Below are 12,645 nucleotides of genomic sequence, written 5' to 3' on the forward strand. Positions count from 1 at the left end.
ATCTTTTTTTCCCCCAAAAAAATTTGTTTCCTTGCACGCGGCCGCAGCAGATTGTGAAGGAGAAATGGCACAAGGCTGGATGTCAGGGAAGAAAAGGAAGGCAATTTCTGGGGGGAGCGAGGATTTCTTTCTTTACCTGCCCCACTTGTTCCGAGGCCGCTTTCCGCTCAGACGCGTTGCTCTTGCCAATGGCCCGACCGCCCACTTCAGCGCCTTCCCTTCCCGAGCCTCCGGCATTCCACCTGCTGCTTTGGTCAGCCTGCCAGCCGCCACCTTAACACCCTGCCCACCGCCACCAACCACAGCCACCCCGGGACTGCAGGGGCTGGCCTGGCATGGGAAGGACATGCGTCCCACCCTTCCACCACCATGCAAGGTAAGGTTGCCGCGCCCATCCCCGCCCAGATGTCCTTGCCTCCCCAAAGTGTTTTTTTTTTTTACTAACCTGCCTTTCGGTTGCATCCCGTTTCTCCGTTCGCTTCTCAGCCTTCGCCATGTGTTTGTGGAACTATCAGTAAAAAAAAATCCATCAGACTTTCTAACTTCTTGAGATATCACGAGAAGTTAGAAAGTCTGATGGAACTTTTTTTTTAACCAATAGTCCCACAAACATGTGGCGAAGGCTGAAAAGTGAGCAGAGAAACGGAATGCAGCTGAAAGGCAGGTTAGTTAAAAAAAACACTTGGGGAGGTGGGATGGGCGCGGCAACCTTACCCTGCGCGGGTATTGATGCAGGCTGCTCATGGACAGGACTGAAGGCCTAGGACTGGGGCAACAGCACGCGTGCCCACAGAGAGGGCTCTGCGTACTGCCTGTGGCACACGTGTGCCATAGGTTCGTCACCACGGACCTAAAGGATATACAACAGGAGTGTTCCACTGTGTAGTTAGCTCTTCTCACTGAATCAATATAACCTGTAGAAACACATCAGAGATGTTAAAGTACATTTTGCTGATACGATCTGAAACCCAAATACTTACCAGCCTTGCTTGGTGAAAGAAAAACTAACACCACAAGAACAGGAACAATCATAAGTCCATTTATCATTGTAGATCTAAAAAAAAAGAGGGAAAAGATTCTTGTTTTAAAAATAAAATCACAACATATTCTAATGGAGCACCAATTATATTTGATAGTTCTACACTGTTCAACAAGCACGAGCACTTTCCCATCCACATTTAATAATCGCTTGACTAATATGGAGAGTTTGTAAGAGGCTAGATTCTGCGATGGCAAAAATTACCACCTTTTAAGAGCAGCCAAATGTCTACAAAATAATGCATTTACAAATATGAAACCCATATACCCACTCTCAAATTTGAGACTCTGGGCTTTCCAAAGCCATTCAAACAAGCAGTTAATATAAACAGAGATGTGGACAGACTATGTGTGTCTGGCAAGTCTCTGCAGTTTTCTTGGCAAAATTTTGGAGGTGGTTGCCATTGCCTTCCTCCTAGGGCTGAGTGAGAGTGACTGGCCCACTTAGTCCTACCTAAGGTAGCACTAGAACAGTTTCTAGCCTGGTATCTTAACTATTACACCAAACTGACTCCTATGGACAGGTATAGTGTGTCCTATTTGGACTCCAAAGCAAAGGCAGATATTTTGACCAATACAAAAAAAATAAAAATAAAAATCCAAAGCCACACCGAAAGCATAGTATTCAAAATCAAAGGAGGAGGGATCTTAACCAACAGAGATATTATTGTTGAAAGGCTGTTGCTAACACTAATCTTACAGGTGTGAGTTCTGCATGTTTCTTGCCAGATCAACTTTATCTTTAGAAAATCACACACTAGCAAAACTGTGAGTACTAGCAAAACTACTCATTTTTTTAAAAAAAGACAAAATGGCCAGTTCTGGTTTGGCTTGTTTTTTTGCCCCCTTTTAACACTAGGGGTCTAATCTACTCACCACCGGAGTCAGCAATAACATTCCCATCGGACCATAACGTAACAGTTTGCAATTTCATGCTGATTGGAAACTGGCCCACTGGGACATCTCTTGACAATGAACTGGGCTTGTTGTATAATCACCCCATTTGGGGCTCAAACTGGCCAGATTGGTCCATAATTACATTAACCATCACTGGGAATCAAGCAGGCATGTTGATTACAGTACATCCTGAGGTTTTGGAATCCATCAAAACATCAGGAATATTTTGGACAGAAGGGCAAAGAAGACACACTTTTTGGAATTCTTTTATGTTGCAGTTTTCTAGGCTTTTTTTAAAAGTGTAATATTAGATCACATTTCCAACATACATTAATAGCTTTTTTAAGGGAAAAGAATGCGTTAACTTTTTTAGGATGAGGTACCCAGAATCTTCTTAAATACAGGTGGCCTTCAACCTGCAGCAGTTCATTTAGCAACCATTCAAAGTTACAATAGCACTGAAAAAAGTGACTTATGACCGTTTTCACACTTACAACCACTGCAGCATTCTCCCCCCCCATGGTCACGTGATCAAATTTCAGAATGCTTGGCAACTGACTCATATTTATGTTGGGGGTCATGTGATCCACCTTTTGTGATCTTCTGACAAGCAAAATCAATGGGGAAGCCAGATTCTCTTAACAAGCATGTTAACTTAACAACTGTTAAGTTCTTCACTTAACAGCTGTTACAAGGTAGGTCGTAAAATGGGTCAAAATTCACTAAATGAATGTTTCGCTTAGCAACAGATGTTTTCGGCTCAATTGTGATCCTAAGACGAGGACTGTCTGTATGCTCTGAAAGGGAAAACAGGGAGAGATGGGGAAGGGGCAAAAGGAAGGGGAAACCACATTACCAAATTCCAAGCATGCAACAGGAAATTTAATTCATGGATGCTTTGGGCTACATGTACTCAAGCTAATTATATGCCATTTGAATGTTTTGCTGAAATGCTACATATATGATTATCAGTGTAAAACAAAATGTATGCTATCTAACGGCAGCCTTTATGCACCCAGCAAAATACAAACCAGGTCTTGAGTGCTAGACCTTGCAGGAACAAAAGCAAAAGGAAAGAACAATTTGCAGCCTTAGCCTGCCAAAAACACAGATTTTGTATTCATCTTATCAGGAAGCTACTCTATTGATCAAGACAAGCGGTTTAAATGATACCCTTAGGGAGGCAAGTGTCAAGCACTTCTTGATATATAATGCTTAAGAAGAAGCAGAGCCCAGCTCTCTACTACACAAAACTGTCTAGCATAAGCCAACAAACTGTTCAGGCAATTGGAGTCCTGCCAAGATACTTTTGGAAAGGATGTCAAGATTTCTTGCTGGCTGCCATTTTGCTCAGAGAATGTAGGATATGCTGTTAGCCTGTATATTCTAGCAAGTCAGAAATAGACCTTAAAAGAAAGCCTGTTAATTTTGAAAACACACATCAACTCCACCAACAGATGCCAAGAATGTTAGCCAAGAAGTCAAGTTTCACTGCTGCCTTTCACCTAGATAAACATGAAACAACCAGGATGATGATTATTAAGCAAAAAAAAGATAATCAAAGCCTAGAAAACACAATCCTCTGGGTCACTGAAAACTGAGCCTTCTTGTGAGGGGAAGAAGACGACTTAGGGAGCAGTGGAATGAAGAAATGGCTTGAATCCAAGACATGCTTTAGACCTTGGGTTGGCAAGTCTCATTTGCTGGATAGATGCAAAGGAGACACTCTGGAAGAATAATACATTGGGGTTAAGAACAACGTGTTAAGAATGTAGTGTTTCTCCCTTAAAATTCCACCAGAATCTCCCCGCAAGTTCTTCCAATGTTTTGGAGGTTTGAAGGCTTCTAAGGCCACTGAAGGAATCCTGTCAGACTGCCTATGACTCCCAAGCTATTCCTTACAGGGCAACTCTGTCCTATTTTATTTTCCACTTCATGTTATATTTTCCTCTAATCCAGAGGTCCCCAACCTTTGGGGGCACTAGGGACCGGTTACGTGGAGAGGTTTTTCTGCAGACCAGAGGGGGCGTGGTTTTGTGTACTGCCTGTGAATGGGGCTTTCCTTGTTTGTGCAGACCGGTTGCTGGCATGCTGCGGCCCGGTACTGGTCCACGGTCCGGGGGTTGGGGACCCCTACTCTAACCTGTATGTCAACAGCATTATCTAAACCACTGTCAGCATAATTACCATATATAACCCCTACAGTTGAAAGAACATTACTACCCAGTTAAGATAACCCAGAGTAGACGTTAAACTGCACCATGTGGAAGTTTTTAAGAAGAGACTGGACAACCATTTGTCTGAAATGGTATAGCGTTCCCTGCCTGAGCAGGGGGTTGGACTAGAAGACCTCCAAGGTCCCTTCCGACTCTATTATTATTGTTGTTGTTATTAACCTCTCATAATCTTGGTTTTATTATGTGGATTAATTAATTGTTTTAATTGGTTTTTATATTTGATTTTAAGGATTGGTTTTGTTATATGCCACCCAGAGTCACCTTGTGTGAGATGGACAGCAAGATACATTTGATAAAATAAATAAGCTGACAATTTATTGAACTTTTATATACCCAATATGTCCTTTTGGAAGGAAAAAAAAGTAGTATCTACGCAGATCTAACATCACCATTATTATCATCTCCCCTCAGCAAAACGTATAGATCATCCACAACATCATCTAAAATGCTAATATACAGGGGGTTTTTCTGTGTATATTTCCTCTAATGTTGTAAATTCTAGTACAATTCTTAACTCAATTGAATAACAACAATAACAACGACAATAATAGTTGCATCAGGAAGAGATGTTGGCCTGGGCCTAGCATTTCGGTCCTGACTAGAAGGCACTTGTGAGCTAAACATACCCATTGTCGTGTTGTTAAAGAGCAGTGTTCTCCAAACACCCATACTCCACAATACATCATTACTAGATACAATTTTGATTAAATTTATGTAGAATTACTAATCTACTATTCCTTCAATATTTGTGTACAGTATTTTTTTGTATGCAGGGTTGTTGTTGTTTTTTGCAAAGGTAATATTTCCAAGATTAAATTTAATTGCTATTAATTGCTGTATTGCCTATTAATTGCTCTTTTATCTACAATAGAAAGGCAATCCAGACAGGCCAGCAAGCAAGCCATGCTAATTTGCCAAACAGAACACCATTTTTTTTAAATAAAAAGGCACTGTTTACTCGTTTTAGTAGATCATATAATTACACCAAGCAAATGTGAAGTTTCTAGAGCTATCCAAACATCTTTAACACTTTAGAGACTAGCAAAATGAATTTTAATATAAACTGTTATGGACTAAAGTGTCCTTGATCTGAACTTTCTGAGTTTCCTGTAAAGCTGTCCATTTATTTTGCATTGCTAATGACATCTATACTGGATATAGCCAGATCATTAGACGATGCAAAATCTAGCCTACAAAAGGTTATGTCATCTTTAAGGTGCCACTAGGCTTTTTGCTCCCTTTTACAGCACTGCTAATCAGACCTTTTGCAATGATGAGCAAGAACAGTATGAAATTGCTGCTCTCAAAAGCCCTTTGCAAATGGCCACAGAATAACTTCCATAGATGGACTTACCAGAGAGAAAATGTCCACATAAAATTCATCTGCTTCATCGTTTATCACTGAGAATAATCAAAATGCACAGCTTATTATTATAAAAGCCCATTCTGCATATTTAAAATGAAGCAATTAACATCATTTAACAGTCTTTAAAGAGTGATGAGTTAATGCTTGTTCTAAAAAAAAACCTCTGTATATTTTGTTTTTCATTCCATGCATGACATGAATCACAATGTCATATGAATGAAGATATTTTTTAAAAAAATGATTACTAAAACGTGAAGCAGGACTTTGTTTAATTATATGGTCTTTTTGCAAAATATGAGATATATTGACAGAATCCATTACCCTAAAGATATTGCTGTTACAAGACAATGAATGAATTATCCCCTTAAGAATTATGCTTAATATATCATTATTTAAAATATAATACTTAATAAACATAAGAACTGTATCTTTGATTTTAGGGGCTGCTGCTGGTCTATTCACTAAGTCTGCGGAAGAGAACCTCTTCCCAGAAAAAACTTACAGGCTTCCCAAGTGTTCTCATGTTACAAATCACTTGTCTGCCATGGGTTCAAGACCCCTGCATGCTTGTGAGTTTATGGGTAACTATAGATAGTCAAAAAAGCTAACTGACACTTACCCCAAGAATGTACACAGGCATAGGTAACTTGCAATATTTAAGCCAACATTGTGTGTGCATTAGCTAGAGCATTCCTCAATCTCGTGCCTTTCAGATGAATTGTATTACTTACCTGGGGACAGTCACAGCTGTGACCCAACATGTCAAGACAACACCAGGTCAGGGAAAGCTATTTTAGTGCAACAAAGGAAATGTCACAACAATGCATTCCTGTTTTAGGAGAGAAAGGAGATGCCTCCTTGAACAAAGGCACAGGAAAATTTGATAGTTTCTAATCAATTCTATTTCCAGATAGGCTTCACTTCAATTCTTGCAAGGCTGTAATAGGAAAGTACAATGCAACTGGATACTCAGGAAAACCGACTGAAGAGGCGGAAACAAAAATTTAGACGTTTCTCCCTTTTTTTCACTGGATTCATGGAATAGAGATGGGAAAGGAGTGCCTTTAACTCCAGATTCTTGCCCAAACTGTTGGAAGGACATATTTAACTCTACAGAAGTTTGTACCATAATGTTAATTATAACTCTCTAATGTTTTTACAAGAGCCCTTAATTTCATGCACAACTCATGCTTCTTAAAATCTATGGGGCCAGAATTCTTTACACTTTCCAATACAAGAAGACAGACATAGCAATAGAAGTAGCCAGCTTGGAAAAGAGCAAATGAGTTCTTCTGCAATAAATATTAGCATTATCAGTACTGTATTGTGTGAAGAACGTAACATGCTGCTTTTATGGCAAGATGAGCTGATGCTTCTTGGGTCTTCCTCCCTCTGTGTAAACAATTTAGACACATTTGTTAAGCCAAGCACTTGCACATGATGGAATGCAGACATTCATGGCTTGGGTGCTAATGGGTGGGATTATTTAAGCCAAGAAATTGTCAGTTGAAGATATGCCCCAGATGTTTTCTTCTTGGCCAAGAGAGCATTTCAGGGCTTAGCCACTCAGATTTCCAATGCTCGCAGGCTATAACGCAACAGACAAACTTAAAGCCTACATATTCTGGCAGGCTGTAACAAGGGTGAGGCAGCTTTTCTACTGACAAGAGCCCAGTCCTTATCAGGTCCCTCGACATCCTTTAACCTGAGACACTCTGGCGGAATAGCTTCTCCATAAATGAAGGACATGCTATTTTAGCCAGCAGAATACTTAAAATGTGTTAACAATGTGTTGCATTCACACTTACAGAAGGGCTGCTGCCATAAATAAAAACCTGAGCAATTCTAGCCAGTAGAATTTCTACACACATACAAACAATCGGTCCAAGAAGTTACCAGTTACAATTTTTTGCACCCTGAGTGTTTAGGAAAGATTATGGTATCATAAGCACAATCTTCTCGCCGTCAAAAAAGAAAAGAATAGTTACACAGAGTGCAACACAGCACAAAATGCAGCACCCAGGGATTCCTGGCTGACGTTGGAAAAAGAAGACCAGAATCACAGCGAGTTGGAACTTAGATAGGACCCTACTAAGAAGTTCCTAGGTACAACTTACACTGGAAAGTTGAAGGAGTGACAAGCCTATACTGTGCTGTGGCCAAAAAGCATACCTAGATATATATTACGTGGTCACTAGGAGTTGAGCTCAACTTGAAGAAGCCTTGAGTTGATGCATGCACATGCCAACTCCGCCCTTTCTTTCCAGTTTCCCCAATGCTATCCCACGGGGGAAGCTGATAGAATTTGCTTACACTTCAGATGAGAAGTTTTACCTTATTGCTAAAGGCGGGGAGGGAAGGGGGGGGAGGTGGATAATTTGCAGTGTGACTCAGATACACAGCTGTTCATTAAATATGTTCACCACAAAATACAAATCTGTGCAGGGAACGACAGTATAATGTCTTGGGAGACAACAAGCAAGCTAATTGTAGAAGAATAGTAAAGGGAGGAGGGAAGCCGGTTTAAAAAGGTTGCAGCATATCCCCAGAGAGTAGGCCATCTGCAAATATGATAGACTAAGCCAAGAACACATTTAGAAATCTAAATGCTGCAATGCAGCCTGTGTGTGCTACTTCGCTCTTCCCTGGCACCTGAAAATAGAGTGTTCTTTTTTTGGTTTATTTGCTAAGAAAACTCTCTCTTTTTTTTTTGGTGTGTCTTATTTTTGTCTCTATTGGGAAAAACAAAACAAAAGGCCCTGGGACAGAGAGGAGGAACACTCCACGTAAAAGGCACATTCTCCCTCTAAGGGGGCATTTCATTATTTACTCTTGAAAGTCTTTCACACGATCAGCTTCCCTTAAAATTCATGACACTTTATATGTAATCTCTAGGGAGCCCTAATGTTGTAACTTCTGCTACATCACAAGATTAAACAGCAAGTTTAATCCTTCTCCTCCTGTAACTTTCCTGTCACAACAAGCTTTTGAGGCACAGTGGAGTGCTAGAAAAGAGCAACCATGAATGCTACTTTCTAGAATACAGGGAAGGCTGCTCTGGGATCACAACACAAATGAGCCTGCTTGACAGGCTAAGTATGAAATATTTATTTGGCCAGTGACTGAATAAAATGGAACATATATAATCTAGTTACAGCAGAAAGAGAGGAGAAAACCAACGAAGCATCCACATTACCAAAAGATAAATGAACCAGGTATGAGGATATCTAGTCACGGGCAGGAGTCAATTGTTTCTGTGCCTTCACAGCAGCAATACAGAACTTTGCTCCCTTAAGGGGGATAGCAGGTTTCTTGCCTGATGAGGAAAAAAAACTGTGCAGAGGTTCCCCAGGATAATTCAGTGCGTGTAGCAAGAAATGGAAGATGAGTCTTCCTCAAATATCACTTTAAAAGGAGCAATGCATCAACATGAACCGCCAATGTCAGGAGAGGTTTCATTGGGGATTTGCTGAATGTACTGTGTACAATCACAGAGGATGTACTATTATATCTTGCTCTGAAGAACAACCTTTGCTGGGTTGGAATGATGAGCGAGATGATTTAGTTGGCTGGTTTCCACCTTACATGGTTAAAACCAAGTTTGGACAGAATTTGGAATGAATCCTCTTTCATTCTGGGCTTCAATGACTAAACATCTTTCTTTAATAAATCTACTATAGCCTGAGTGAAATCCAGCGAGAGGCCATATTACAGAAGTTTCTCATGTACTGCTTGAATCCAAGAGGGCTCAAACTAATCTGAAAGAAGAGGTGGAATCAGCTCAGCTGGTAAACAATGGCATTTAAATCAGTAATTAAAGATTAATAACTATTGCTGTAATGTCAACCTTTGTCTGACCAACCTCTTGTCTCAGAATTACATTAGCTATACATTTTGGAGCATACTAAGCGTAAGAGATTTACTGAACAAGAGATTTACTGAATGAATGCCGCACAACAAACACAACCCAGCCACAAGCATTTTGATAGCTGTCTCTTTTCTCACAGTCACTCAGCAACCTTTGTGACAATGGTCAACCAGCATTTCTTTTTTGATGTTTGTTGACTACAATGGCAAAAAAAAATAATTCAGTAAACTTGCCAGGTATGGGATAATGCACAGGCCAGAAGGTTAAATCCCTTGTTTTGAAAAAGAACCTGGGAATGAAAAACCAAGGAATAGGAGCAGAGACACTCTATATGTGTTTGCTCTTTAGCTACCGTATATACTTGAGTATAAGCCGACTCGAGTATAAGCCGAGACCCCCAATTTCACCCCCAAAAACTGGGAAAAGTTGTTGACTCGAGTATAAGCCGATCCGCCGTTCTGCAAGCCTCCGCCGCCGGCGGAGGCTGGATCCGCGCTCTGCAAGCCTCTGCCGCCAGCAGAGGCTCGATCCGCCATTTTGCAAGCCTGAATACACAGGAATACCCTGTGTGGCCGCGGCTCTCGGGGAAGCCCTGGCTGTCCGCTTCCTCGCTCCACGCTGCCATTCGGGGCCCGCGCGTTCCCCGGGCAAATCGCGGCGCCCAGCAGGCGAGGAAACACGCCCGCTCCAGTCGCCCCCCCTTCCCTCAGGAGACGCGAAGCAAGTGACCGCCCGGAGCTTACCGAGGACTTGCGCGCGGCCGAGGCTTCGGTGCTTCCAGGATCGCGCGCACCTCTCCCAAGCCGTCGCCGTCCGGAGACCTGCCGAAGTTTGGGGAGGTTTGGGGAGGTGCGCGCGCACCTCCCCAAACGTCGGCAGGTCTCCGGACCTCCGCGCCCTGCCTGCCTGCTTCTTTCCGCAGCGGAAAGAAGCAGGCAGCAGGCAGGCTGCTTCATTCCGCAGTGGAAAGAAGCAGGCAGGCTGCTTCGTTCCGCAGCGGAAAGAAGCAGGCAGGCCTCTGTCGCCGGCGGCTGGATCCGCGCTCCGCAAGCCTCTGCCGCCGGCTGGATCCGCGCCCTGCCGCCGGCAGAGGCTTGCGGAGCGCGGATCCAGTGGGGGGGAAAAGCCCTTTAGCAGGATTTGCCTGCATGCCGGCGGAGGCTGGATCCGTGCTCCACAAGCCTCTGCCGCCGGCTGGATCCGCGCCCTGCCGCCGGCAGAGGCTTGCGGAGCGCGGATCCAGTGGGGGGGAAAAGCCCTTTAGCAGGATTTGCCTGCATGCCGGCGGAGGCTGGATCCGTGCTCCACAAGCCTCTGCCGCCGGCTGGATCCGCGCCCTGCTGCTGCGGAGCGCGGATCCAGCCTCCGCCGGCGGCGGAGGTCTAGGGGTAGTGGGGGGGGGGGCTCGCGGACATAGATGGGCTCAAGTGGAAGCCAAGCAGCCCTCCCGAATCTGGGCTTCTGGACGGAGCAGCCGGTGGTGCGTTTCAAAAAGCCAGATAAGGCAGACAGGGAGATGAAGAGTTCAACCGAGTTTCCTCTTTTGTTCAGGCTCCCCGATCAGACAAAGAACTAGCCAGTGGCAGGTTTCTCCCCTTTTCCCTCCCATCTCTCTTCCCCCAACCCTTGGGTCCCACAGCAACTCATGAACTCCAGCCGCCCCTTCTCCTTCGAAAGGTCTAGATCCCGAGATAAGATATATACAGAAATATACATAAAGAGAGACGGACGCAGGCTGTTGGTTTCTCGCCTCATCCCACGCACGCACGAGGGGGAGAAACAACGCTCTGGGCGGCAGAGTCCTGGAGAAGGAAAAATCGGCCGCAGCCTCGGGGTAGGCTTCTCCGGGGGCGCCGCCGCGATTCTGCAGGGGCCAGGTAGGGAAAACTCGCCGGGGAAAACGGGTGCCGTTGCAGCGCCCGGCGAGTTTAAAAGCAGCGGGTGCAGATGCCTGAACAAAAGAGGAAACTCGGTTGAACTCTTCATCTCCCTGTCTGCCTTATCTGGTCTTTCAAGAGGAGGGTATTCCTTTCACTTCTTGAACTTTCCCAAAGACTTGCAAACTTTTCCAACCATTACTTCCAAGGATCTTTGATTTTTATTTTTCCCCTTGCAACCTAGAGGAAATGAAGGTGAGCTGTTGATCTAAGTTTCTCTCTTCTTCCTTTGTAATTAAACTGGAAGTTTTACGTGTGGAAGGGGTAATCTGATTTTTCCTTCTCCAGGCCTCTGCCGCCCAGAGCGTTGTTTCTCCCCCTCGTGCGTGCGTGTGTGTGTGTGTGTGTCAGACAGAAACGGGCGGCAGAGGCCTGGAGAAGGAAAAATCGGCCGCAGCCTCGGGGTAGGCTTCTCCAGGGGCGCCGCCGCGATTCTGCAGGGGCCAGGTAGGGAAAACTCGCCGGGGAAAACGGGTGCCGTTGCAGCGCCCGGGGAAGCGTAGCCTGCTTGACCCACGGCCTCTGAAATGTTCAAAATCCAACTTTTCTGCTTTTTGAAACGCACCACCGGCTGCTCCGTCCAGAAGCCCAGATTCGGGAGGGCTGCTTGGCTTCCACTTGAGCCCATCTATGTCCGCGAGCCCCCCCCCTCCACTACCCCTAGACCTCAGCCTCGGTCCCCTGTCCGACCCGGAGGAGTATTTTTTTTAAAAAAACTTCCATCGGGATTTGTTCCTGGAGTTTAAATCCTTGCAGTCCGAAGCAAGAGAGAAAGCCGCGACCTCCTCCTGCGGGAGATTCTCTGCCGGCTCCGAAGAGCTCGACCACCAACGCCGGGGCGGCAGAGGCTTGCAGGGCTGGCAGAGGTGGCGGCAGTCCAGCGTTGTTTCTCCCCCTCGTGCGTGTGTGTGTGTGTGTGTGTCAGACCCGCAGGAATGGCTAGTAAAGGTGGCGGCAGTCCGGCATTTGCGTTTCTCTGTGTGTCAAGCCCCGTGGGCTCGACACACAGGAAGGGGGGGAATGCCGGAATGCCGCTTCCCTACCAGCCATTCCCGTGGGTCTGACACACACACGCACGCACGAGGGGGAGAAACAACGCTGGACTGCCGCCAGCTCTGCAAGGCTCTGCCGCTCCCTTCTCTCAGCAGCCTGTTCCGAACGAAGGGACAGTTCTTTTTTTTTTTGTTGACTGGAGTATAAGCCGAAGTGGGGTTTTTCAGCCCGAAAAGTGGGCTGAAAAATTCGGCTTATACTCAAGTATATACGGTATCTCATTTTCCCAGAAGAAAAGTGACTGCTTTG

General features: G+C 44.7%; 1 protein-coding gene across 2 annotated transcripts in view; it reads right to left on the bottom strand.

Annotated features, from left to right (window-relative positions):
* The window catches only part of ACVR1 (activin A receptor type 1), an 87,396-nt gene that overhangs the window by 43,790 nt on the left and 30,961 nt on the right, over nt 1-12,645 (bottom strand). For both annotated transcript variants that reach the window (XM_081337099.1, XM_081337100.1), the window contains one exon: nt 981-1,054. In XM_081337099.1, coding sequence (XP_081193225.1) covers nt 981-1,054 — 74 coding nt within the window. The remainder of the gene's footprint in view (nt 1-980; nt 1,055-12,645) is intronic.

The sequence above is a fragment of the Vipera berus genome (genome assembly GCF_964194415.1).
Source record: "Vipera berus genome assembly, chromosome: 1".
Taxonomy (NCBI): domain Eukaryota; kingdom Metazoa; phylum Chordata; class Lepidosauria; order Squamata; family Viperidae; genus Vipera; species Vipera berus.